Raw genomic sequence first — 26,572 nt, 5'->3', positions numbered from 1 at the left:
TGACTGTCTCAACATCACACAGACACTTAACTTCTGTGCTGTCTTGTTGTTGAAACACTGTCAGCTTGTAATAGCTAATTTGCACACGGGCTGATGTAGAATGGTAGTACAGTAATAGTAGAGGAGTGTCAGGTTTTGTGCTAGCTGGAACTGGTTGCTGGTATTAAAGACCCAATGAAATGAACTCCTGCTTTCTTGATTTGATATAGTTCCTGTTCAAACAGGGAGTTTGGGCAGGACAAGGTGCAGGGAAGGATCATTCACCAGTGCAAACCAACGGGACAGACCAAACCCTAACCCAAAAGCATGTCAGAAACACAATCTGATTTGAAAGGACAGGTGGATGAGGGAGGATGTTTAACGATTTATGAAGGTTTTACTGATTGAAATTTTAATTCACACCCTCTAGCAGAGGATGATGTCACCATTTAAGATCCTGTTTTACCGGAAGTAGAGGTCATGTGAGGTCATTTCATAGAAACTTTAACATTAGCTGCTTTGCTAAATTGTGGAAAGTTAGCTAGTTAACAAAGCCAAAGCCTAACTATTTTATAATCTTGTCCGGGTATCTCTCTTTGGCCCTCCTGATTGTTAATGTACAGGGTGTCTCTTTACAATTTAACACATTTATTACAAAAGCATTATTATGAAAAGACAAATCTGTGGAAATTATTACAAAATGAGGAGTAGATATTAAAGTTTTTTGCCTCATTTAATACACCTCTATATGGGCACCATTAGTTGCACAAAGCACATCAAGACGCTACTCGATTTCTTGCCATGTTCACTGTAGCAGAGCCTCATCAATGGTGGCAGTGGCATCAGTGACCTTTTGCTTCAGGTCGTTGACGTCCAGTGTGATTAAAAACTTTGATAACCACTGAGTACATCGAACAAATCTGATTAACATATCTCATCAATTGCTTTTGTAATAGATTTTTTAAATTGGACAGAGACTTTGTGGACACCCAGTATTTGGACATTACTTGCACCACACACACCTTGATGAGCATGTCCAGCTCCATCCTCAGGCTCATCACCTCCAGGGTTATTGTGGCCACCTGGCCCACATCAGGCTCCATGACATCATCAGGGAAGCTGAGTCCATCTGGTTGCTGATTGGAGTAACCATAAAGACAGAGAACAGCCCGTCCTCCCTGAGAGGGGACACAGAAGAGGAAGTCATGTAAAGAAGTGAGAATGTGAGCAGGACAAAGGAAGAGAAACTGCTCTCTCTCTCTCTCTCTCTCTCTCTCTCTCTCTCGATGGGTGGAAAGGTGAATGAGTGCACATTTTACTGCATACATTTTGTTTTGATGTCTTATTGACATTCTGGTTATAAGTATTTTATATGCATATATGTATATGTACGTATGTGAATATAATTTTTATATTTTGGTGTATTTTTGACACAATAAATATCCAGCAATAATTTCTTCTTTGCTTCAGTGAGTCCAACTGCTGTGAAAACCTCATAATCCTCATGTTATCTTTACACTGGCTGCTAGACAGACATACATTTTACTCATTATGAGCAGGTGTTGTAAAGGCTGGCATCTGTCATGACCACTCAAATGAGCTCTTGTCGTTCCCCTTCAAAGCAGTGCACTCCCTGCCATGACAAGCTGATGTTCTCATTAATGAGGAGGAGACTTCTCTTAAGGCTTCCACCCCATGAGCGCTGGGATAGGCCCCCTCACAACCCTGATTAGGATGAGCAAGTATAGAAAAAGGACCTATGGATGTATGGGGGCCGGCTTCTCCCAAGACAAACCAATGTTCTTGTCCATGAGGTGCAGCAGGTCCACAATACATGGCAGGCAGATGATGTCACTTTTGAAAGTGAATTCTGACTTGTTTTCGTTTGTACTGATGCCAATGTGATATTTTGGAAGACAGTCACAAAATAACATTTACCGTCACGACAAACTTTGCAGCACAAAATGTTTCCGTTGTTTTGTTGATTGCCAGTAGTTTACTTCCCTCGAGGGATTAAAAATATTGTTCAGTTGGTCATATTTGGCTACACTGGAATACACACAGTATTGCCACAGTTACCAATACTGTGCAATAGTCATGTGGCCACTCCCCTTAATAATTATGACTGAAATAACCTGCTGTCTAAAGAGAGAACTGGTGAAATTTTCTTACATACACACACAACAGTTTCCTGTCCTGCAACTATTAAATTTGTCCCAAACAATTACAGCCACGCTCCTGGTCTTACACACCATGCTCACTGCAACCAGGGGCTGTTTTCTATTGCAAATAAAAATGCCATGCTTCAGGCGCTGCTTTGGAGAGACCTGTTGGAGGGGAGATGACGCATGTAGTCACACTCCAGCAAGCCCACATTTTAGGGTGAGGATGGAAATAGGACGGATGATGATTTTATAAACCTGGAAGGCTTATTCAAATAACCTACAACTTTACAGCCAGCCACCTGTATTTTTTTTCTGTGATGCAACATTATGCAGTAAACGATACAAATTTATGAAACATGAAACACTGAAATGGAATAAATATAAATCTTACATTTATGGATGAATGTTCAGCTGCACTTAAAAGATAGGTTTGGTATTTTTCAACCTAGGCCGTATTAAAATGTTGACACCCAGCTTGAAAAGACTAATCCAAATATGTAAGCATTGCTTGCATGTTTTCCTTAACTCACAGAAGAAAGCTTCACACAAATATAATAAATAGCTCATCTTCTAATAGCTCTTTGTAACTCTAATGGAAGCACTGTGTAAACATTCTGTTTAGACAGGCCTCATTCAAGTTTACTATTATGGTACCTGAATAGCATCAACCGTGGCTCTGAACACTGGATTGTTGTGTTTGACAGTCCGCCAGTACTTGGGCCTGTTGGGGTTGGTCAAGTTACAGCCATACTTCTCCAGGATGTTCAGCGCTGTAGACAAGCGCTGGAGGGATGCAAGAGTCTGGAGCGGGGGAGGCACAGGGGAGGACAGGAGGAGGGGAAGCAAACCGCAAGAGAGAACAACAAATTAGTGAAGAGAAGTTGCCTTGTTCATGAAGACAAGAACTGAGTCTAGATGGACCTCCCTCACATTAACAACTCAGTTTGTATCAACCAAAGTCAGCATCAACCACTCAACTCTCTTGAACACTACTGTTGTGTTGCTCTTACATACACAATGCATACACACACACACACACATATATATGTGTGACACCCTATATATCTATATCTATATATCTATCTATATCTACAATACAGGCCAAAAGTTTGGACACACCTTCTCATTCAATGCGTTTTCTTTATTTTCATGACTATTTACATTGTAGATTCTAACTGAAGGAATCAAAACTATGAATGAACACATGTGGAGTTATGTACTTAACAAAAAAAGGTGAAATAACTGAAAACATGTTTTATATTCTAGTTTCTTCAAAATAGCCACCCTTTGCTCTGATTACTGCTTTGCACACTCTTGGCATTCTCTCCATGAGCTTCAAGAGGTAGTCACCTGAAATGGTTTTCACTTCACAGGTGTGCCTTATCAGGGTTAATTAGTGGAAGTTCTTGCTTTATCAATGGGGTTGGGACCATCAGTTGTGTTGTGCAGAAGTCAGGTTACTACACAGCCGACAGCCCTATTGGACAACTGTTAAAATTCATATTATGGCAAGAACCAATCAGCTAACTAAAGAAAAACGAGTGGCCATCATTACTTTAAGAAATGAAGGTCAGTCAGTCCGGAAAATTGCAAAAACTTTTCCAACAGCCCCAATAGGGCTGTCGGCTGTGTAGTAACCTGACTTCTGCACAACACAACTGATGGTCCCAACCCCATTGATAAAGCAAGAAATTCCACTAATTAACCCTGATAAGGCACACCTGTGAAGTGAAAACCATTTCAGGTGACTACCTCTTGAAGCTCATGGAGAGAATGCCAAGAGTGTGCAAAGCAGTAATCAGAGCAAAGGGTGGCTATTTTGAAGAAACTAGAATATAAAACATGTTTTCAGTTATTTCACCTTTTTTTGTTAAGTGCATAACTCCACATGTGTTCATTCATAGTTTTGATTCCTTCAGTGAGAATCTACAATGTAAATAGTCATGAAAATAAAGAAAACGCATTGAATGACAAGGTGTGTCCAAACTTTTGGTCTGTACTGTATATATACATACATATAAATACACACATATACATATATATGTATGTATATGTATGTATGTGTGTGTACATATATATGCATATATATACATACATACATGAGCTATCTCTCTCTCTCTCTGTCTCTCTCTCTCTCTCTACAGATATATATATATATACATACATATATAAATATATATACATATATATATACATATATATATATATATATAGATAGATAGATAGATAGATGGATAGATAGATAGATGATAGACAGACAGACATTACTCAGTAGGAGATGAAAAATATGATTCATCAGTTTCTAAGTAAGAAGATGTAAAGATCAACAGATTGAGCAATATTGCTGTCAGCTATGTTGTTTAAGGCAGTTGGTCATAACTCAGCAGATTGTGTGCCATATAAAATGATTGTTCTACCAACTTCAGTGCCCAGTTTGGGCACATGTACTAAAGGAATTTAGTCCTAAATTCCAAACCCAGCCCATTCATGGCCCTTCTGTGTCTGATCCAGATGCCAAAGGCAGCCTTCAGCATGTGATACTGACGCAACAGGCAGTCAGTCTGAGATGTGGGGGATGGTGATCAAGTATAAAGCAAGAAAGTCTGTGAAAGGGAGGCGGTTGGGGTGGATGGTTGGCGTATGAGCCCAGATGGCGTCCATTTAGCATTTTGGTGCATAAACCTAACCGTTCCCTAACCTTACCCAAGTGGCTTTGTTGTCTAAACATAACCATGTGACATGTGAAAGCCCCATGCGTCTCACTGAAGGCACACTGAAGGCTGCCTTTGCTGTTGGTATGAGATACAAAAGGGCTGTGACCAAGCTGCCGTAGGCCTATTTGACAACCTAAGGATGAGAATGAGCTGTCCATACTAACACCAAGAGCACATGCACAGAGTTTTTAACTCTTACCTCTTTCCTGTTGCTGCCGAAGCTGTTTTCTATGATCATGTTCTCGGCAGCAATGTGGCGGTATTTGGAGCAGGGCGGCAAGGGGAGGTTAGCCATGGCCATCACCCCAGCCCGAACCTCAACCACCGTGCCACCAGAGTAGAGACAGACTTCAGCCTGACTCCGAATCTCCTGCAGCTGCTCTGATAAAGATGCCATCCTGCATGCACACACACACACACACACACACACACACACACACACACACACACACACACACACACACACACACAGGCTCTGACTATGTGTCATGCATGAAATGTCATGAATGTATATACTTGGGCTGAACAATACATTGATACATCTATGTCATAAATGAAATATGACAAGTTCTACACCATAAATAAATATTTTGAAATTCAATTATGAAATTTCAAACTCATAAAAATAAGCATTTTAAATTCACTCATAGAATATGGCAGTGGGGTTCCTTATTCTTGTCCCTTACTTTTCTGATCAAATATGGCTGAACATCTGAAACAGGGAACCTTGCAGATGGTCAGTCACTCTATTGAGGCTTATAGGGTTGTAGAGGGATGGAATATTCTGGTCTAATTTTGGAAATTGTTCTTGGTCAGTTTTCATTTTGTGAATTCAAGGGGAACTTTGGAAACTTTCAAACGGATGCAAAAAATACCTTGTGTATTAAATTAAAAGGGCTTCTGTAAAACTGTCTGAACTCTAAGAGACTGTGCCATCATTTCCACAGGGTCCATAGCTCACAATTTTACCTTTAATTCCCCAAAATTCTAGATATGCATGTATTGATCTTTTTTTTTTTTTTTTTTGGAAAAGTTACTTTATAATTGCAATGTGTCTCCTGCCAAATGGACATTATGGGAACAATGACGTGGACTTAGTTCCTTCTTCCTTTTTCCTTTAAAAAACAACAGTGGATCGCAGCCGGAGAACTGCAGTCCAAAAGTGGACCTCAGGTCCACTCTGAATGGGCCGCAGGCATGTGCACAAAATAAGAGAAAAAAATATAAATCATTAAAATAAGATTTTAAAAATTGCATGGAGTTATTAATAGTGTATAAAAGCATTGTGGATTACTGCAATTTTCATTTTGCAAACTTCAATCTGAGTGCCTCAGAAATGAGTCACTTGTGATAGTGAGAAGTCACTTGTGGACAAATGTGGAACCTGAGGCCACAGAGCTGCTGAGAGCCACTGCTTTACACAACCAAACGGCCCAGTATCTCAGTAGTTACTGACTGTCACCGGCCAGTCAGAGCCCTGTGCGCTCACAACCCTAACCCAAAGAGCTCACTTTGACCTGGCTGGCTCCTCTCACGTTGGCTGCAAGGCAGTGGCTGTGTGAAGTCTACAGTAGGGGCTATGGACAAGTCACTTTACTGTGTGCTGCATCTGGAAACAGTTCTAGCTTATCACACTGTTTACTTTCACTTTGAGTGATAGTCAACCACCAACCACACCACAACAAGTATTTCCAGTTAGCTCTGTCTTTTTTTAGCTATATATGACATGATTTAGTCACAGCTCATTTTTCCAGCTTAGCCTCCATGATGGAACAAGGCCTGACTGCTATATTTGAGAAACTATGACAAAGCCTCTGTGATTAAAAACCAGCAGCATCATGTCATTCAGTGATTTGAAATTAAATGTAACCCTCAAAGCATCCAGGATGAGAACTGAGGATCAGGACTACTATATGAGTCAGGTCAGTGGTGTGAGCAGCAGAGTGTGGACACCCGACCCGACCCGAGCCCGGCGGACCGCGGTCAGACAACAATTTAGGGATTCTGTCACGTCGGCGTTATTTTAGTGAAACTCTACTGTAAAATAAATAAAAATGACGGAACTATTATCTGTTCAGGGCAACTTCCTGTATAGTGCTGGAGTTTACATGATGACACTGAAGGCAACACATAGGCTATTTCAGGCTGTAAATGTATCCAAATGATGGAGGACAGACAAAACCTGGGGCTCGGCTCGGGCTCAGACACGCTGACACACCGCCTGTCGGGTTCGGCTCGGCTCGGCTCGGGCTCGGGTCGGACTCGGACACATGCATGCGGCCCGATGCGCACTCTGGTCAGCATGTCAGTAACGCAGCTGCCACTGATTTGAGATGTCAGTGCAGATGTTCATCTCAGTAGCAGTCAGTAGCTCATCAGTGAATGACAGGAACAGTGTCAGTGGCTGCCAGTGGATGTAGTTACCTCTCGCGTGCAGGAACAAATCACCAGTCAACTCCTTCTCCCACGTCCATCCCTAAAATGAAACGCCTCTGTCACGCAGACGCTGTGGGAGCGGTGTTTCACGGTCGGACAGGTCCCGCAGTGATCCCCCGGTGGCGCCCCAGCCGAGCCCCGCAGCCGAGCTCAGCGGCACCGCGGAGCAGCTGAGCCAGCAACTGTCAACAAGGCTGCCACACACCGCTGGGACGCTCATCCTGACCAAGTGGGACTGAGTGTCGTAAAGTGTCGTAAAGCGGCTCGCAGTGCAGGGCGGTAAAGTGCGGGGCAGAAGCAGGAGCAGGTAAACGGACTGAGGCCAGATGTTTACATGTCATTTTTTCTTATTAATTTAATTTTACTTTTTGTGAAATTCTATATTTACAAATATCATATTTTCGAACAAAACACCTTTGTTCTTCGTGTTCATTAAGAAAATGGAACAATATCTATCAACTACTTCTTCATCACAAAACAAGAAAGCTGCCAAAACGGTTCATGTGTGCAGTGGCTTCAGTGTTTGTGTGTGACTTTATTGTAATAAAGTGGCGTTTTTTTTTTTTTGTTTTGTTTTGTTTTGTTTTGTTTTTTTGTTTATCTTATATTAAATGTATTTCTCTTGTTCTGTGTTGTGTGTTAGTGGCTTGATGATTCATCTGTTTGTACACAACACTGTTATCTTTGTTTTTGTCTCGAAATAAAGATTTACAAAAAAAAAAAAAAAAAAGTTGCCTTATCTCATCATCAGTAAAGTGGCCCTGTCACAAGCTCCATAATGCTTTAACAAGGAAAAATTCTGCTGCACAACACCTTAAACACAATTTAATATGTATTATAGTTATTACAGTTGATGATAATCATAATAATTATAATAACTAACTGTAATAATAATCATAGCTTTATTATTGTTATTATTATTATTAGAGCTACGCTGTACTTCAGATGTGTTTTTTGGCAAGCTTTTTAGAAAACACTTGGAAGAGAAAATGAGCATTTACATCCCATTAATGCAAAATAAGAGCAATTATTGCATCTATAATTATAAGTACAGATTCTTTTCAATTTTAAAAACCTTTTTTTTTTTAGCCACTTTGCAAGTTCTTATTTTTATGCTAATGTTCTATTTTTTTTTTCTATTTGTCTGGCAATTGTCTTGGTTTAATTTCTTTTTCTTTCTTTTTTTTTTTTTACTCTTCATTTATTTATTTATTTATTTATTTATTAATTCATTCATTCATTCATTCATTCAGTAATTCTTGCCAATTTTATAACAATAATAATAATAATAATAATAATAATTTCACCCCATGTTTTTGAAAGAAATCAAGTTAAGGTTTCAAAGGATGAAATTGTTTAGAGGTCATACTTGAACACTGATGCATCATGGTGAGATGAAATCAGACGGAAGAACATGCTAAAATGACCATCATTGCAATCAATTACAATTATTCCAGGGGGGTTCTCATTTTGTTGAGGAGATTGTGAAGGCAAGCAGGATGCAGGACTAAACTTTAACTCTCTCTCTCTCTCCGTGCTCTAAAGGTCAGTGTGAAAGCTTCTGCACTTTAATAAAATGGCGTGTTTCTTCAGCAGACAAGTGTAAGAATATAACATGCATTGAGACCCATCCTTCCATGTTTTGGGGGCAGCAGGCAGTCCCAGTCCCAGCCTCTGTGTGCTCCAGCCTGCCAGCTGAAGGTAATCAGCTGATTGTGTTGCCCTGGCCCACATGTGAAAGCAGCTGGTGGAGCTGAGCTGTTCCCATTCAACCACACACTCCTCAACCCCACTTCTCTCTCAGCACCATTTCTCACAAGTAAGTTTTGAGGCAGCAGCTCTCTGCCTGGTAAAGCCTGTTTAAAATGTTTTCCTAGATCGTCAATTTAGCAGCCAGAACACCAAGGGCCCTGCTTAATCTAAGCACTGAGAGCACTAGTGTTCATTTGAAGCACTGGTTTTGTTGAGAGCCTGAGGAGTTTAGAGTATGTAACTCACATTACACAACAGATAAGCGCTCTAAAATTTTTTGGGTGCTAATTAGACATTTGACTGTTAAAAATATCACAAAACCAGTGTTGCTGCACGTGATGATAATCACAAGTTTATTAAAGTTTGCTGGGGGGTTTTGGCACTTATTGTAAATGACAGAAACTTGGCCACTAACTTTTAACTGTCCAGGTCATGGCTGAAATGCCTCCCCAGTGCTTGAGCTGTTCAACACTTACATTCACTACATGTAGTGTACATGTATGTCTTCTTTCCTTCCAGTACTGCGGTGTGCAAAAACTTGTGCAGTGTCTCTCTGCCCCTTTTACCAAGCAATGGCAGGTGAGTCTGAATAATGCAACTTGTTCTGACCAATCAAACTTTTTTCAAGACATCTAATTTGATTGTCTCCACTAACACTGTTGATATGCAGTGTCTTAAATATTTCAGGTAAAGTCTCCTTTGTTCTTCATTCTGTTCTTCTTTTATGTTCTGCTGAGGTGTTAAGTGGTATCTAGGTGCTGTTGACATTTCATAGAATCGTCTGATTTGGGTTGCGCTCCCTGTTGCACACAGTAACAATGACTTAAAACAGCAGGCAGTTAATGAGAACTATGAATGTATTCGTAGCAGTCAGCCTAAGGGAATCTGCCATGGTTACACTTGTCTTTTCAATGTGACTTTTGTCATCCATTCATGCCTGGACGCATTAACTATCAAGTCTGTAGCCTATGCTCCAAAATCAGATCTTGCTCGGATTGGATCCAATCAGCCAGATCACTGAACTGAATTCACATTGAATTCAGATCTCAGTAAGGTATGGACAGCATGTGGGCACAATCCGGACAATGTATCAAACATATGTCTTGCGTCATATTCCCGCCACAGGACACAGGAGTTCCCTTTCCAAGTGCGTAGAGCAAAGGGAAGCAGTCCAATGCCACTGTGCAAGCTAAACTTGACAGCAGCTATTGGAATAATTTGAAACATTTGAGGAAATTGCCAACAATATGAGAAAGCGTTGTCTGTGTCTGAGAGAATTTCAACATTGTTCGTTTTAAATCGGTGTTTCCCCTGATCAAATATGAATATTTTATTGCCCATGATATTTACATGACAGAAATGTGGCATTAAGGTAAAACATTTAAAACTCAGTTACCGCAGGGCACGATTTGTGAAAAAATGTTTAACGTTTTTATTTTTGAAAATAAATCAGAGCCTCAGTGTGCCAATGTAGACTAGATATTTTAGTCCATTAATAAGTCAATCAAGTGAGACATTTTCACTTTGTGACATGTCAAGTTCATGCCTTGTCATCCAGACTCATAAGAGATGTGATGATTTACAACAAAACAAAAGCTTAACTGCTATTTTAAGATGCCAAAATTAAATTACAGCACTGTGGACAGACATGGCAACAAGTCACTGTTTAATTCAGCTCTGTGTGCAGTAAACTGCATCATCACCGAGCCTTGAGAAACTGTCATCTGTCACTCACTGTCTTAGTCCATTTTAATGTTTTTTTTTTTTTTTTTTTTTTTTTTATTTTATTTTAGATATTTTATATGGTCAGTGGTTAAAGCAGCATAAAAACTCATCTATCCCCCTGCAAATTGCAATCATATGGGCTGCAGTTAAAACAGAAAATACTCTATCATCAGATATTCAAGTTGAATGCACCTGATACTGACTCCTGTGTTTAAAATAGCATTTTCATGTGTCTGTATGTACACAGCTTTTATACATCTGACCCCTAGTCTCTTGCTCATTCACTTGGTCCAGTTGATACGTAGGAGATTTCTTTTTTTGCTTTTTGTTGCAGACATGAACAATCCTACTCACTCTCTGGGATCAGGGCACCCCCACCACCACCACTATGTATTTAACCGCACAAGGCCATTTTTCTATGTTCAACCACCCAGCCAGCCTTTCTACATGTACCAATGGAATATGAACTTGAATCCCTATGGCAACCCTGCATCTGGTAAGAGCAAGATGTAATGTAATTTTTTTTTTTATTTTTATTTTTTTTAAACATTTCTGCTTCACTGGGCGGTGACACTACAGAGAGACAGAGCAGAGAGATGGGACGACAAGCAGTAATGGTCCTGGTTGGTAATCAAACTGTGGCTGCTGCAACGAGCACTAGCCTTGTCGATATGTAGTACTTGCTCTACTGGGTGACCCACAAAGGCATCCTGTAACTCTTTGAATTTTCCAAGATAAGTTAATTGAATCCTTAACGTAACCAAAACCCATTCTAAGTAAAGTCTTAGATCTACTGGTGAAAAGTAGGATACTGAACTGTCCATCTGCTATTGGCTGAGCTCTGGTGGCTTGTGATGTCATCACCTGTTTTACTCTGAGGATGAAATTGCTTGCCACCAAAGATAGCTGATGGCCGGTTCATTACCCTGTTTTCCACCATCAGGAGCCTGGAACAACAACTGTTGATATTTTTCTGGTTTTGCAGAAATAAACATAATCGATACAAAAAGCAAAGTATTCAGGGACTGTACATGAATGGATAAATTTACATTTTAGACTTGGATTTGGTTACTTGGATCCCCATTAGTAAATTGGCCAATAATCAGCTGAATGACAGTGATGGGTGATTTCCAGTGTAGGAGTCTGACATGCATGGCACACTATCCTGTACTTTCTCAGGATACCCACATCATTTTTGTTAGTTTACCTTTTAGAAAACTACAGGATAGCAATGACATGAACAGCTTTTTTGTGTAAGTAATGTGTATGTTGACAATGTAGCAGCTAACAGTTTGACAAATCACCCTAGAAACACTGATAATGGTTATTACAAGTTAGCTGTGTGAGTTCCTGTTAACTGCCAGTTACAACTGGTAAGTTTCACAGTTGCTAGTGTGATAGATTTCTTAAAGATGAGAGGGCAAGAACATACAACATTTAAGAACAAATGCAAGACAACAGGAAATCTGGGACTCCTTCATAAGAGGAGTGGTGAAGCATTAGTGCTGTGTTCCCAGCCCAGTCCTTAAGGACCACCTGTCCTGCAGGTTTTGGTTTCAGCTCTGCTCTTGCACACCTGACCAATTAAGGCCCACACATCTTCCTGCACGCCCTGTTCAGGTAGATCTGCTTCAGCCAATCAGCTTGAAGCCCTTAAATGGATCAGGTGTGAAAGAGCAGAACTGAAACAAAAACCTGCAGGACAGGGGGTCCTTGAGGACTGGGTTGGGGAACACTGCACTAGTCGATCCCTTCATATTTGTTCTGTGACTGACTTACAGTGGGACCAAAATACACTTTATTGTTGACTTGATAACTGAAGAATGGGACATGGAGTTCTGTACCTTTTGTGTCTCTAAACCCAGGTTTGCCTTATATGCGTCAGTACATGGCTCCATACCCATGTATGTCTGGATATCCAGGTTATGTGATACCCCAGGCCCCAGTTTACCCTGTGGAATACAGACACATGTTCAACCCTCATCGCCCATCATCCTCTGCATATGGTGTTCAGTTAAGGCACCATCATGTATGTATGAAATTAGAATTACCCCAATACAAGTTTTCTGTACTCACTGCACTTAATTTGTCAAAATTTTTCAAAGCTAGTGTCCAAAGTCTTTTATTTCTTCTTGAGAAAGACAATTCAGAGAAAGAGGAAAGACATGCAGGGTGGAGAGAGGATGATATGCAGTCAAAGGCCCAGGTTAGAATAAAACCTGTGCTCCTGTGACAAGGACTTAGTTTTAATGTTACACACTCTACTGGTTGAGCCACTAGGAGGCCTTATGTTCAGATCTTTTTGTCTTGTCATATTGCTCTAGTAACAATTCCTGTTAATTGTTTTCACATTGCATTCCAGGTATAAAATAGTCCCTGGTTAGATAAGTGGAATGAAAATTAGCAGGGCTCTGGGTTCTGAGGACCAAGACTGGAAACTGGAGTAATGGATTAATAGCAGTGACATTACATAAATGTCATTACAAAAGAGTAGCTGGAATTTGTTCATGTTAGTGCAAAAACAATTAGTTTTCATGTGATCACTTGTTACCTCACTCAAACAAGTTTAAAGGGGATAAAGCCATGCTTGACTTCTTCTGCTTGACTTTTTGGATTGAAGACATGGGAGCAGTGGTGGACAGTAACAAAGTACATGTACTTGATTACTGTTCTTAAGTACATTGTTTTAGTATCTGCACTTTACTTGCATGCATGTTTTCTTTTTTCTTTTCTTTTTTTGCAAACTTATGCGTTTTACACCACTACATTTCAAAGACAAATATTGTATTTTTGACTAAGTTTCTATGAAGGCTGTCATTACTCGTTTTAGCTACAGCGCTGGCTTGCTGGAATGTAAAAAATCTTAATCTTATCTTAAAGTGCAAATAATATAATTTTGCTGAAGAGATTGACAGACAGTCCATCTTGTTTACAGCAGAATAAAATGTAGCTATCCGAATTAAGTCTTCTGTCCAATAATACTTATTGCCACATTTTGCACAGCAATATATCGAATTGTGATATTTCCATCTGTAGTTTTCTTACATGCTGTCTGATGCTGAACTAACAACAGAGCCGCCAGACAAAGGAAACGGCAAGCTCTGAGGTCCAAACAGACCAGAGTGACCTTCTCACCAAGCTGACTGACAGTCTGGATGCACTCGCAATCAGTGATATTGCAGCAAAAGAAGGAAAGGAGCCAGTCACACCTGATACAGAGGTTCTTCCCCCAAAAATCGTGACTCAGTCTTCATTTGACACTGGAAAGACAATTGAGACGGGTGAGTAGCAAAGGGCAAGATGAAAGGGAAGGTGCCGACAGCCCTCAGTAGTAGGTCAAATTACACTTAAGCTGCTATGTTACTAATTCTTACAAACCCACGAAATATTAAGTAAATGAGTAACAATGCCTGTCAGAACCTTGCCAAGATGTCAAACATTCGCAAGATTTTTTTTTTTTTTGTGCACAAAATGACCAGTTAATGGGCACACCAGTGTAGCAGGTTTGTGGAGCCAAACAACTGCTATAAAAACTGGTGTCCTTCCTGATCAGTTTGTTTTCAATGCATGACAGCCCAAAATGTAAAACAAGGTAATGAAATTCCCCATCTTTGGTTTGATATGCTTTTAATTAAATTATTTACTCTGTGAAATGCACAAACGGAGCAATCATGTTTGAAGAAAGGATTACTGTTTGGGATAAATTAACTAGTTGTGCTTTTTGTGGTTTTCTGTGCTCCTCCAGTGCTACAACCTCTTGCTGAGAGACAGCTACCCAAACATATCCTTAATCAAACTCTTTCTCATCCCCTGCCATCAGCCATGCCCAGTGATTCCACAGCTCAAGAACCGAGGAACAGTGAATCTGTTCTGAACAATATGGGCAAGGTCGTCTGGGACTTAAAAGCTGAGGCACACGACAAAGCCCAGGATGACACCCAATCCCTGGTCTCAGGAATTGGCATTTTACCCCTCGACAGCTCCTCAGTCAATGGGGAAGATGAGGATGTACACTTTTCCTGTGAGATGCCTTGTCTGGTGAGCATAAAGATTATGAAAAATCAAAGCTTGACCTACCTTTTTTTTTTTTCCCAATAGAGTTGCATATACACTACTCACAAAAAGTTAGGGATATTTGGCTTTTGGGTGAAATTTATGGAAAATATAAAAAGATGACGCTAAAGTGATATTATATCATGAAAGTAGGGCATTTAAGTAGAAGCATGCACTGGTGATTTCCTCATTCTTTCTTTCTTTAACCTTTATTTGTTAGAGAGGGACAGTGTACATTAATAAACATTTTAAAAGACAGTAAAATGTAAATGCACCCAATTATAGCCAAAAGGCTAATTTCCATTGGTAGTCCTCCTGCCAGAAGGATTGTGGCTATACCTAAAAGCAACAGATTACAGTAGCAATATTCACAATCGTATTATCAATAACAAGAATAACAACAACAACAACGCTGCAAGTAAAATTAAGATTAGGCCATGTGCTACAGAGGGCTCAGGTTCAGAGGTTAGTGTTGACAAGCTTGGTTTTCGATCAGCCATTTTTTTAATTTGACTTTAAAAGAGCTGTATGGGAGGGACTCCATCTCAAACAATTTCTTGAAACAAAAGCCAACAACAGTGGTGGATATACCACAACAAAAATGTCAGTGTCAATAACTTGTCATGTGCCCTTGAGCATCAATTACAGCTTGACAACGACGTCTCATGCTGTTCACAAGTCGACTTATTGTCTGCTGAGGCATGGCATCCCACTCTGACATTGAGGTTCTGGGGTACAGAGCTCCGAGCCTCTACACGGCGACTCAGCTGATCCCATAGGTTTTCTATGGGATTCAGGTCTGGAGAAAGTGCAGGCCACTCCATTTGAGGTACCCCAGTCTCCAGCAGCCATTCCCTAATGATACGACCTCGATGAGCTGGAGCATCAAACACCTGATGTGAATTTTGCCGTTAAGCTCCTTGTTAGAGAACAGCAACTTGTGCAAAAAGTACTGAAACATTGAACAGTTGGACATGTGCATTCAAAAGTTTACAGAAGGTCACATTAAGTTCACCTGTAAAGGTTATAATGCATTTTAGGTTCATCCTGAAATTTCACCCGAAAGCCGAATATCCCTAACTTTTTGTGAGTAGTGTATCTTGGATGCTGCTGTTTGCTTGCATCAGGAGCACTACCAGAAGCAGGTTAAGATCCTACTGATTTATCAAGAGCAAACCTAGAGAAACTAAACCACAAATGTCAATATTTGAATTGACATATGCTGCTAGCTGAGCAGGTTGTAATCTCAGTAGCATCCTGGAACTGGCATTCTGACAAATCTTGACCTTTAAAGTGTATGTAATCAGCCTTCTGAAGTCAATATTGCAAGTAAGGTTTCTCGGTTACCAAGACAACTCTTATGTATAGATGGGTGACAACCTAAAGGAAAACTCAACATTGGTGTTTCAGTAAGGTGTTGGACCACCACAAGTCACCAGAACAGCTTGGAATGCTTTTTGGTTTAGATTGTCTAAGTCTAGAGGGATGGAACACCATTCCTCCAAAAGATCTTTGACGGTGGTGGAGAGTGCTGTCTAACACATCAGCCATTCAGTGAGCCCTTGTGTCCTGTAGAGGGGGACAATGTTATTCTGGAAGAGATCACTCCCATCAGGATAGATGGGAGTGGTCTCACTGTCATCACTGTTCTTCTGGTGGAAATCGATTTGTCCAGAATATGGTGAAGAATGAGTCATCTGACAACAAAGCTTTGACCACAAAGACCAGTGCTACTCAAACTCTCAAAAGTGAACGTCTTCGTAATGAAGGCTTTATGCACTGGATCTTAGTATAATATCCCTGTCTATGCACAGTATCTTTTGGATGAACGGAGCTCCATCCCTCTAGAGTTCCAGAGACTTGGAGAAGGGGGCCAGGGAGCATTGAAGCTGTTCTGGTGGCTTGTGGTGGCCCAACACTTACTCAAGACCTACTTAACTTTGGTTTTACCTTGCATTTGTCATCCATGTTTGGCTCATGTAAAGAACTTATACCTAAAATAGGCTGAGAAGCTTCACCATACTGTTGCACTAGAGGTGATGAATGGCAAAAGGAATCTAGGGGTGGAGGCTGAGGAAGACCTGCCCTATCGCATCCTGAGATTACCCTGTGACAAGGTGAGTAGATTTGGTGGTGTGCACCTATAGAGTGATGGACACATTTTCAGGTGCACAGAAGGTTGTTTGTATAGTGTATATACAATTTGTAATCTACTCTCAAACTTTAAGATTTAATTAAAATATGGGGTATGCATTATAGGGATCATCTGTAACAGTAACAGAAGTACACTTTTGCAATTTACAGATGAATACACAGATACGGTGTAAAGACATACAGAAATATGAATAGTAATCAGCTAGGTCATCGCTGAAATTGGGCCAAAGGGCCAGACTTGATGTTTCACCAAAATCCCTCAAAGAACAGTACGCTTGTCATCAAAAACTGGAATATGTAAGGTAGTTTGCTCCACTTTGAATAATCTGCGCCTACTGTGGCACTTCTCTTGTTTAAAAATACCATGTCAGCCTGATCCAGTATGTTTATCTGAAATGTTAAGACCTTGATAGAGTACTACCACCTCCAGGGTAGATGTAGAGCCAGTAGTGGGGTGGTAAATTTTAAGCACTGGTTCTTTAATTCAGATTAGATGGAAGTTCTCTAGAATTACTGACCCTGATATAAATACTTGCATTATGCATAATACAGTATTACACAATTGAATCAACAAAACTGCATTTTAAGAAAGTTTTTTTTTTTTTTTTGATTGAGTTCTCCATCAATCAGCTTTTTTCCCATTACTGCTGAAGTTGTCTTTGACTTCACCCCAGGTGACCACAGGCATGTTGCAGCAGGACCAGCCCCTGTGGTTAATTGACCCCTCTACCTCCACCACTGTATTCCCTCAGAACTACATGTCTGTGGCCAGCAGTCACTCAGCATACTACAGCTACTACCCATATCCAACAGTACAGGTAACAAGAATAAAGTAGCATTTCAATTGGTATAAAGTGTAAAAATAGTCATCTCAGTATTGGCTACTGTGTCAGTGGTACTCGAAGATGTCATGCAATAAAGTTCTTGGTACACAAACACGTTATGCTTTTATCTTGGTCTTGTCCACAGGTAACCACAAGGCGCCAGAGCATCCTGACCCCATCCATGGATGAGCTGTCATCCAGGGATGAGCTTTTCTCAGACATTGATAATCTTGAAAATGACTCCATAATTGGAGGTGGAGAGGTCGTGTCCAGTGAACCAATATATATAAGTGGTGGGAAAATGGCCACAAATGGAGAGACATGGGAGGGTTCTGGGAAGAATGACTGCAGTCCATTAGCCACTAAACTTTCCAAGATGTGTCTGCAGACTTGCGTTTGCTGTGGTAAGAGCCTGGGGAGAACCAATGAAAGGATGCCTTTTGGAGGAGGGAAAGGAGGGAGTATGCAGAATGAGTATCAGGACAGATCAGATGAAGCAGAGGAGGTGGTTACTGAAGGAGCAGAAGTGCCACATCATGTCTACAGCTACTCCACTGCAAGATCCTCACCACATGCCTGCCCTACTCCTTATCTCCCTCCCTTCCACCTATATCCTAAGAGAAGGTACTGCTACTTTTTTACTTGCAATTGTCCTCAGGGAAACTTAAGTTATACCTTCACTGATGGGTATTTGGTTATAGAGAATATTAACTGGAGCAAACAGTATACATAAATTAGGAAAAAAGAAAAATGGGAAAACTGAAATGAGTGGGGAAATGAGTTTTCAAAGCCAGCAGTCTCAGCACCTAGCAAAGTGATCTATTATTGATCAGAAGAAACCTTATCAACTTCTCCAGATTATTATTTTATCTTACAGGACAGTAAAATCAAACACATTGCTTTTTAAGGAGGCCATAGGGGTGCTTAAATATGGGAAAGGAATATTTAACTCAATTTTATTGTTATAGCATCAAATCATAAGTTATCTCAAGGTGCTTTACAGACCCAACAGATTTTTGCTCAACCCATCAACTTATGATCAAGAAAATGGTGACAATGGGGAGGGAAAAACCTAGAGCAGAACCTGGCTTTGAGTAGGTGGCCATCTGCCTCATCGAATATGGGAGTAGGGATTAAACATAGTTTTAGTCAGCTATATCAACCATTTGCTACTGTGAGCTGGTCATTTTTTGTGGCTACCTTGATGTTTTAAATGCACATTGTTTGCGATGTCCACACCTTTGCTTGAGGGTGATGTCAAGGCTCTAGTCATTATGTGGTTCTGTTTGGCATCTCCTTGTAGCTAAGTCATTTAAATGATTACAAAGCTGACTAGACAATTCATCTGAAAAGGTCCAGAAAGACGTGCAACTATGAGGAACATGATGCAGTGGGGGAGATGGTGGTGCACAAAGAGCAGGCGGAGCATGGCAATGGCCAAGGCCCAGACCGCTGTCCTCCTGCCCAAGCAACAAGAAAAAGTAACAAATATAAAGGGAGAGGACAAAGAAATCCCCCATCCAGGAATCATAATGGTAAGAGATTTGAGAGTTTGTCAAGTCACTTATAAGTACTCACACTGATACCTTGGTGTCAGAGGGGACAGCAGTGAGTTCCTCTCTCTCCTGGTCTATTTTAGCTTATGGTCACTGACCAGACCATACACTGTCTTAACTGATCACTTTGCTCTGAAAAGAGGCAGAAACGAAACCTCCACTATACATATTCTCTACAGAACGGCAAGCAACTTATTTTGTAAGGTTTCTCTTCCTGTTAGATAAGTATCTACAGATTAAGATTACAAGACTGTATGTTTGGGCTTGTTTAAAAAATTTAATGCCAGTACAACAGGAACTGGTTATGTTTACTGCTTTCACTGTAGACAAACCCTGGCTAGAACGACCAGCAGCAGTAGCACCAAACAGCGGAGGAAGCTGTGGTCTGAAATATAAGCTCAGGTCATCAAGACCTTATTGTGGGACAGATGAAGGTGAGAAATGACCAACTTTTTAGATTTTGGTGCAGCATTAGTAATCAGCTACTGCTGCAGTAATAGCATATGCATTGATTATTCAAAGTGAAAGTTTAGAAATCAGCAGTAGTACATCTCACAACAAAATGACTTAAAGCTGCAATGTGACTATACTTAGGGGAGAGTGGGGTAATTTGTGCCAAGGGGCAAGTAGTGCCACCCCTGTTATCTAGAAAACCATAGAAGAAGTTGGTCATGTGACCACATATTTTTGAAGAGGCATCCATTTCACTCATCCTGCAAAGAAGGGAGACACATGGCTTGAGAGGTAAGCACATTTAAGTTCAAAAAACATTTTTTTGCCCTCCAAAGTAAAATTTCTATGATCAAGGTTTTTTGATTGCTGTGTTTGAGCAATTATAGAAAACAGTTCCCACAGGTTTTAGTACTTTAGTAAGCTACACCATGAGTCTATACAGTTAGCATGATGTTAGCTCAAAACAGCTGGGGGATGCATTTTTTTTCAAAATAGTGGGCTTGAGGTAATTTGTGCCAGTGGCACTTCTTGTGATTATATACTATATATTACTTTATTGTATTTTATTGTTATTGTACATTGTCTTTTTACCTTTGATCACTAAAACTGTTCAGATTCAGATGAAGATGATTTGCAGGTGCTCATTTTGGCATTTTTATTTTGTTCTGGGTATGTGTTCATGTGGCGCTAGGCCTTGTTATAGAAAAGTGGCCTGTGATCTTGTTAAAATAATAAATAAATGTTAAATAAATAATTTTGTATTGAATTTGTTTTGCTTTTATATAGCATTATCATTTGTGAGATTAAAATGATCTGTTTTACTTCAATTATCAATGGCACAATTTACCCCAGTGTATTCTCTCTAATGGCACAATTTACCTCGCACCGGGGGCAAGTTGTGCCACAAAACCACTTTTTTTTCGAAAGCTATATTTCTCAAACAGTTTATATAAGATCCAAAGTGATTGTTCCCAGGGATGCACAACATCCTAAACTATATGTGCATATTTTAGTTGGAGGCATTACTTTAATTCCCTCGCTTTAAAGGCACTTTAAGTAAAAATTGGCACTACTTACCCCACTCTCCGCTACATTTCTAATGGCGGTAGAAAACGGGTTGTGGGGTAGATGGGCAGCAAGTGCAACCATTATGTGTTAGTTCAGCTCTCTCTGGGTGGAGCATTCACTTGATGCTGTTGAGGAGACACTTCTGGATGTCACTGTTAGGGTTCAATTAATCCTTATTCTGGGTGGAAAAGATTTACTATAAGTGAACAAATACCAGGGTGAATCCACTCAATCCACTTTACAGTGGTCTTATTCCAATGTACTAACCGATGGAAACACATTGTAAAGGCCGGATTATGGTTCTGTATAAGTATATACATATATTACTGTGTAGGTAACAGGATGAAAATGCTCAAAATATATAACACTTAAAAAGGGTGTACCACACATTCATGTTGCATAACTTAAATGATCTTGTATTACAGTAAGTGTGTTATTCAAGTACCTACAGACCAAAATTGTGTATTTACAATACTTTCCATAACTTAAAGGGATAGTTCATCCATTTTGCATTTTTTTTTTTTTTGCAATTTTTTTTTTTATCCATCCAGATGATGGCAGCAGTGGCCACCACAGAAATAGATTGCTTGAATTTGGCATCACATTTCTATGCATAATTTGTATGCATAATGGAGAATGAAACAGTAATTTCTCTTGAGTTCTAAAAGGTAGCTGGCAAAGATATGTATCTATCTATCTCTGCATAAATGAGACATAAAACATGATCAGATTTTCACACAAGTCCTAAAACTAGAAAAAGAAATGAAGAAAACTAAATCAAAGAAATTTAGGTGATGAGACTGGAAATGAGGTTGTAGCGGTGTCTTGCCAGTACACTAAGTCTGTTAAAGTTTTCTTGTTGTGAACTATGCCTCGAGCACAACTCTCACAGGACCTTAGAAGAAGCATTGTAGTGAAGCACAGAGCTGGAAAGGGCTACAAAAACGTTTAGCATCTGGAGCATCCAGCCAGTGTCTGGAAAAAATGGGAGAACTATCCCTTTAACATGCCAGTAGAAGTGAATTAGAATTATGATATGCTTCCAACTGTTATGTCTCCTATTTGAAGCGATCCCTCCCCCTCATTCTCTCACTAGAGTGCCTCCAGCATAACAGGCCTGCCTGCAAAGCTTCATTCCAGCAGAGGCCCAGGAGGACGTACCATGATTACCAGGAGAATGAGGTCTCCAATAGTTACAGGAGCAGAGGTACTGACACAAACTTGTTAACACATATGGTGAGCTGGTAAGTTATGCCTACGTATAGTTCCATAAAATTGAAGCATGCAGAAATGGGGCACTCCGGTGGCTCACCGGATAAATGTGTACCATGTAACAAGGCTGAGTCCTGATCACAGCGTCCTGGGTTCGAATCCAACCTCAGGCCCCTTGCTGCATGTAATCCCCCCTCTCTGTCCTGCCTTTTCTGTTTCTCTCTACTGTGACTGTCAAATCTATATCTAATTGTCAGAAATTCTCTACAGTATCATACAGACTGCAGTGATTAGAGCTTCAGGGCCCACAAGACAATGTAGAAATGCTGTAGGTGTAATCCTAAACTCTGAAAGGGCTAAGGGCTAAAGGGCTAAAACCTACACACTGTAGTTGACACCTGTGTAACCCCATTAACGACCATATAAGCTTCACAGATTTGTGTACAAAGGCTTAATGAGTCTAAATAAGTCAGACAAAAAGCTAGCGGTCTATGATAGAGCCACTGCATCTGTAATGGACTTTCATAAAAGGAAATGGCTTTGCCAGTTCTGGTCACTGTGCCTCTGCACCTCTACTCCATCACACAATTAAAACATTACAACACCCACCCTATAATAATCATGGGTAATGAAGATCTCAATTTCTCTGTAGATTTGAACCTGTTTGTACAGACTGGCAACTTTCACAGCCCAAACTGATCTGTCTCTTACTCAACAGGGTCCACAACGAGAAGAAGCACAAGATATTGAGTATTTGCACCACCCCAATATATTATTTATATTTATAATATATTGCCTAACTAAGATCTAATATATAAATTCACTTGCACTATGCACTATGTAATGCACACAACACACATTCTTCTAACTTGATAGACACTAATGATGGAAGGTATTGGTGTTAATGGAGATAGTATGCAACCAGTAAATGGCTTGCAGTAAAAAGAAGAGATCCTGAATGTCCACTGTTTTAACCCATGTTGCAGGATGTATCTCAACAAGTTGAAGTGAATGTCTTCCCTTAGCTTTGTACAGGCATTGGACACCAGGTTGAATCAGGTTTCTGGGTAAATGTTCGCCATACTGATTTTACATGATGTGTCTTTAGATGATCCTTGGATCCCAAGAAATGCTTGTGTTTTTGGTGCCAATTCCACATGATTTCCCTTATTTATCCTAATTGCTTAAGAAATTGTGGATTGGTAAAAGATGAGTCAAGTTTTTATTATCTAAGAAAGCATTGTTTTTATGGACAACCTGAAAGCAGTCGTTCAACATTGTCTATCTGCTTCTCAATACTGTTCTAGAATTAATAATCAAATTTCCCCTGTCAGTTTAAGCCAACCATCTGACAGCTGGTTTCTTGGTCAGCACACACACCCACTTTTAAATATGAATTTTGTGGGAAATGCTGTACCGTACTGAATGTCAAAAGATGGCTTTTTTTCAGTCAGTGTCTGACTGCCTCCTGAGTGGCTGCACACTTGACTGGGTCTGGGAGGTGTAGATCCAGTTTATGTGAACAGAGCTCGTCCTAGTTTTAACTGGCAGTACAGCATTCACTGGAGATGTCAGGCTGAGAGTGCTAATAGTTTGTTTTAAAATGAAAGATACGTCCAAAACCTGATACGTTTTCACAATTTTTAAAAAAAGATAATGACAACCTGACACTTCTTCCTTTTCTATTGAATGCCTTGAATGTTTACATTGCTGAAATGCTTCTTCAGTATCTCGCTGCCTCCTCTCCCAGTGTGTGTGTGTGCTGGACTGGGTCTGGGAGGTGTAGACCCAGATCACCTGAACAGAACACTCCTAGTTTTAATAGGCAGTGAGACTTTCCCTGAAGGAGCATGCTACTTGTAGGCCCACTTATCCATGACTGCACTTGGTTTCCATACTGTTTCAACTTAAAAAAAAAAAAAAAAAAAAAAAAAAGTGTTGAAGAATTGTTTTCAGCTGTTACATTAACCAGTACTTTTCTTTAAGTTGTGACATTTTAATTATCATCAATCATGTGTCATGTTAAGATGGAAATTTGTCAGACTTGTGTGGTGTTGTGTGCCATTAAAGTCCTTGCACTGCCCAATTACAAATGTGTTTGTCATCTGTCTAATATAAAGGAGTGCATGCCTCCAAGATGGTACTGCTCATCGGCTCTGAATGAATGTTGTATGACCCACAAACTCTGGGATAATGTTAAAACACTGAAATTTGCATGTAGAAGCTCAGCCAATCAGGATGACCCTACTCAAACCTGTTGTCTATATATAAGTGAATGCAATGGAATGTCCTTTTGCTGTTAAATTTCATTTCATTCTTTTGCTGTCACAGGGTTTTCTGAATAAAGGAACACAACTGCATATCTTAGGCCTATATGAAAAGGCTTAACCCCTGACAGTGTTAACCTTGGCATGTTAGAAATACCATGTGTGCAGAAACTTAAAGCCAAGACTAAACAACTTGCAGGCACTTGTGCATGATGAAATACTTCCACTTTTAAAAGAAATTAAACCTACATGAAGAGGACATCATTGGCCAAGACCCTATTATAAATCCAATTCAGTATTTAATAGTTTCAAAATGAGTTTGTTTTAACAAATATTTTTGTTAAGCTGTTTATCTTCAAAACACTCTAAATTTTCTCTAAATTAAAGAATGTAAAATTACACACCAAGCTTACATGAAGTTTACACAACTGGCCAGCAGAGGGCCTGTTTCATCACAACGTCCCATTCTGCTGCCAAATGTGTGTGCTGCAGTGTGTTGTCATTAGGATGGTTTATCAGTACAATAACTAAAGGATCGAATTCATATCTTTTCTGGTATCTGGTGTGGACACAGGGAGGGAAATCTCCTCCACAGCAGGAAATGAATCAAAACCTGAGTGAAAATCAAAACTGAACAGTGCTTGCTAAAGGGTTTGGAAGACAGAGTCATCAGCAGAGAGAGAGAGAGAGACAGACAGACAGATCTATATTGCAGCTGCTTGCTTTAGGAAAAAGATTAACAGAAACATTCAGTACATACATTATCACATGCAAACTCACTGGTATGGTCCTTTTCTTAAGGAATGTATATGTCACCAGTTAGATCCAGATCCAGTAGATACAAGATAAATCAGAGAAAAAGCGATGTTAAAGGTCGTAACTAGACCATTGGACCTGCTGATATTCAAACATGCATTTCTGCAAGCTTAACATTCCTGTCCTTTGAACACAAGTTGTGAAAAACTAGAATTCTCTTTTGCTACTCAGCACACTCTGAAACCATAAATCAATTTTTACTCCAGGGTTCCATTCCAAAGCAAATTTGCTTACACAAAAAAACTACCATAATATTAGTGAACAAAAACAAACAAATTTTTCCAATTATATATTTAAATGTGATCAGTGATGCTGGGTTGACATCAAAATTCTATTCTATTTTCAGGATACTACCTTCAAATTCTGTTTATTTAAGTACTTGCATGCAGTAAAATCTCAAATAAAAATTGCAGATTACATCAATACATGGCCACTGATGTTCATTGATTTAGATGGAAAACCAAAGTTGGTTGCTCCTTATTCACAAATTGGAAATGCATTTAAACAGAAACTTAAATTCTAACTTGATAAAACATGTTTCCCTACTAACTAACATTATAACATCAATCAGTTAAACTTTTTAATCTGCAACTATGTCATCGGTAGTCATTGGTACTGTTGGCTTGAATTTTTATTGGTTAAATAATGTTGGGCTTGATACTAATGATTTATAGCTGTTAACATATATTCAAACCATTTTTTTCTTGCCTTGCCCAAAAGAGATTTCAACCTAGGAATAGTGGTCCAATACATTAAATATTTCCATTGTTTCCATTTTGGAACCTGTGCGTCATGTATGACTATACAGGCAAGCAGGAAAACACAAAACACGAGCTGAAAGTTATAAACACAAACATCAGTCAAGCAATCTCAGTGACCGATACATAACAATTTAACAGAAAGAGGTCAAGGTATGTATGCTCTATATTGGAAGCGGAACATTTATTAACTTGCACGTTTTATGTTTTTAAACTGATTTAGCACACACACACACACACACACACACACACGGTTTATGGAAGCAGTCAGCAGTTTACAGCCTGTTGTAAATTCATTGACATGTACTTTGAAACAGCAGCAGTTCCTGCCAGTATCAGGAATACAGAGCACATCATTTACTTATCTGCAAGTGACACTCAGAGAGAAGTTTGTTTTGACGCTTTTCTCCAGACTGTCACACGTGTGAACCCGGTGTATGTGCTCTTCTTTCAGGTGGAAATGGAAGGAACCAAAGATACTGAACACCGACCACACTCTACATACAAGACAGCTCCTGTTTTTAAAATATGACCTCTTTTAAAATCTAAAAGTAATAAAAATGTAAATGGAATAAATACAGAATATTTTCTATAAATCTCTTGTGAATGTGTGCTCATTTGTGGTCCGAAAGCTTTGGGT

The 26,572-nt window shown here is 39.7% G+C and overlaps 2 protein-coding genes across 5 annotated transcripts in view; one reads left to right on the top strand and one right to left on the bottom strand.

Annotated features, from left to right (window-relative positions):
- Nucleotides 1-7,501, bottom strand: part of rnf31 (ring finger protein 31) — a 46,802-nt gene extending 39,301 nt beyond the window's left edge. Inside the window, exons 1-4 of the mRNA XM_030074920.1 lie at nt 7,283-7,501; nt 5,058-5,256; nt 2,799-2,945; nt 1,002-1,157 (exon numbers count right to left, since the gene is read on the bottom strand). Coding sequence (XP_029930780.1) covers nt 1,002-1,157; nt 2,799-2,945; nt 5,058-5,255 — 501 coding nt within the window. The 5' untranslated portion in view covers nt 5,256; nt 7,283-7,501. The remainder of the gene's footprint in view (nt 1-1,001; nt 1,158-2,798; nt 2,946-5,057; nt 5,257-7,282) is intronic.
- Nucleotides 7,502-9,015: 1,514 nt separating this feature from the next.
- On the top strand, nt 9,016-26,430 carry buc (bucky ball). Of its 4 annotated transcripts, XM_030075472.1 has the most exons (13): nt 9,017-9,113; nt 9,566-9,625; nt 11,106-11,267; nt 12,637-12,800; nt 13,845-14,052; nt 14,592-14,809; nt 16,828-16,941; nt 17,653-17,796; nt 17,948-18,426; nt 19,156-19,337; nt 19,685-19,792; nt 21,976-22,086; nt 22,810-24,056. In XM_030075472.1, the coding sequence occupies exons 2-13, from the start codon at nt 9,619-9,621 to the stop codon at nt 22,839-22,841; spliced, it is 1,929 nt and encodes a 642-aa protein (XP_029931332.1). In that variant the 5' UTR covers nt 9,017-9,113; nt 9,566-9,618; the 3' UTR covers nt 22,842-24,056. The 4 variants fall into 4 exon arrangements, with proteins under 4 accessions (XP_029931335.1, XP_029931334.1, XP_029931333.1 ...); XM_030075475.1 differs by lacking the exons at nt 21,976-22,086; nt 22,810-24,056 and adding an exon at nt 26,387-26,430 and having other exon boundaries at nt 9,016-9,113; XM_030075474.1 differs by lacking the exon at nt 19,685-19,792 and having other exon boundaries at nt 9,016-9,113.
- The last annotated feature ends 142 nt before the right edge of the window (nt 26,431-26,572 follow it).

The sequence above is a fragment of the Myripristis murdjan genome, chromosome 17, assembly GCF_902150065.1.
Source record: "Myripristis murdjan chromosome 17, fMyrMur1.1, whole genome shotgun sequence".
In the NCBI taxonomy this organism is placed as follows: domain Eukaryota; kingdom Metazoa; phylum Chordata; class Actinopteri; order Holocentriformes; family Holocentridae; genus Myripristis; species Myripristis murdjan.
The sequence above is the reverse complement of the archived record's forward strand: the minus strand, read 5'-3'. Positions and strand labels throughout refer to the sequence as shown.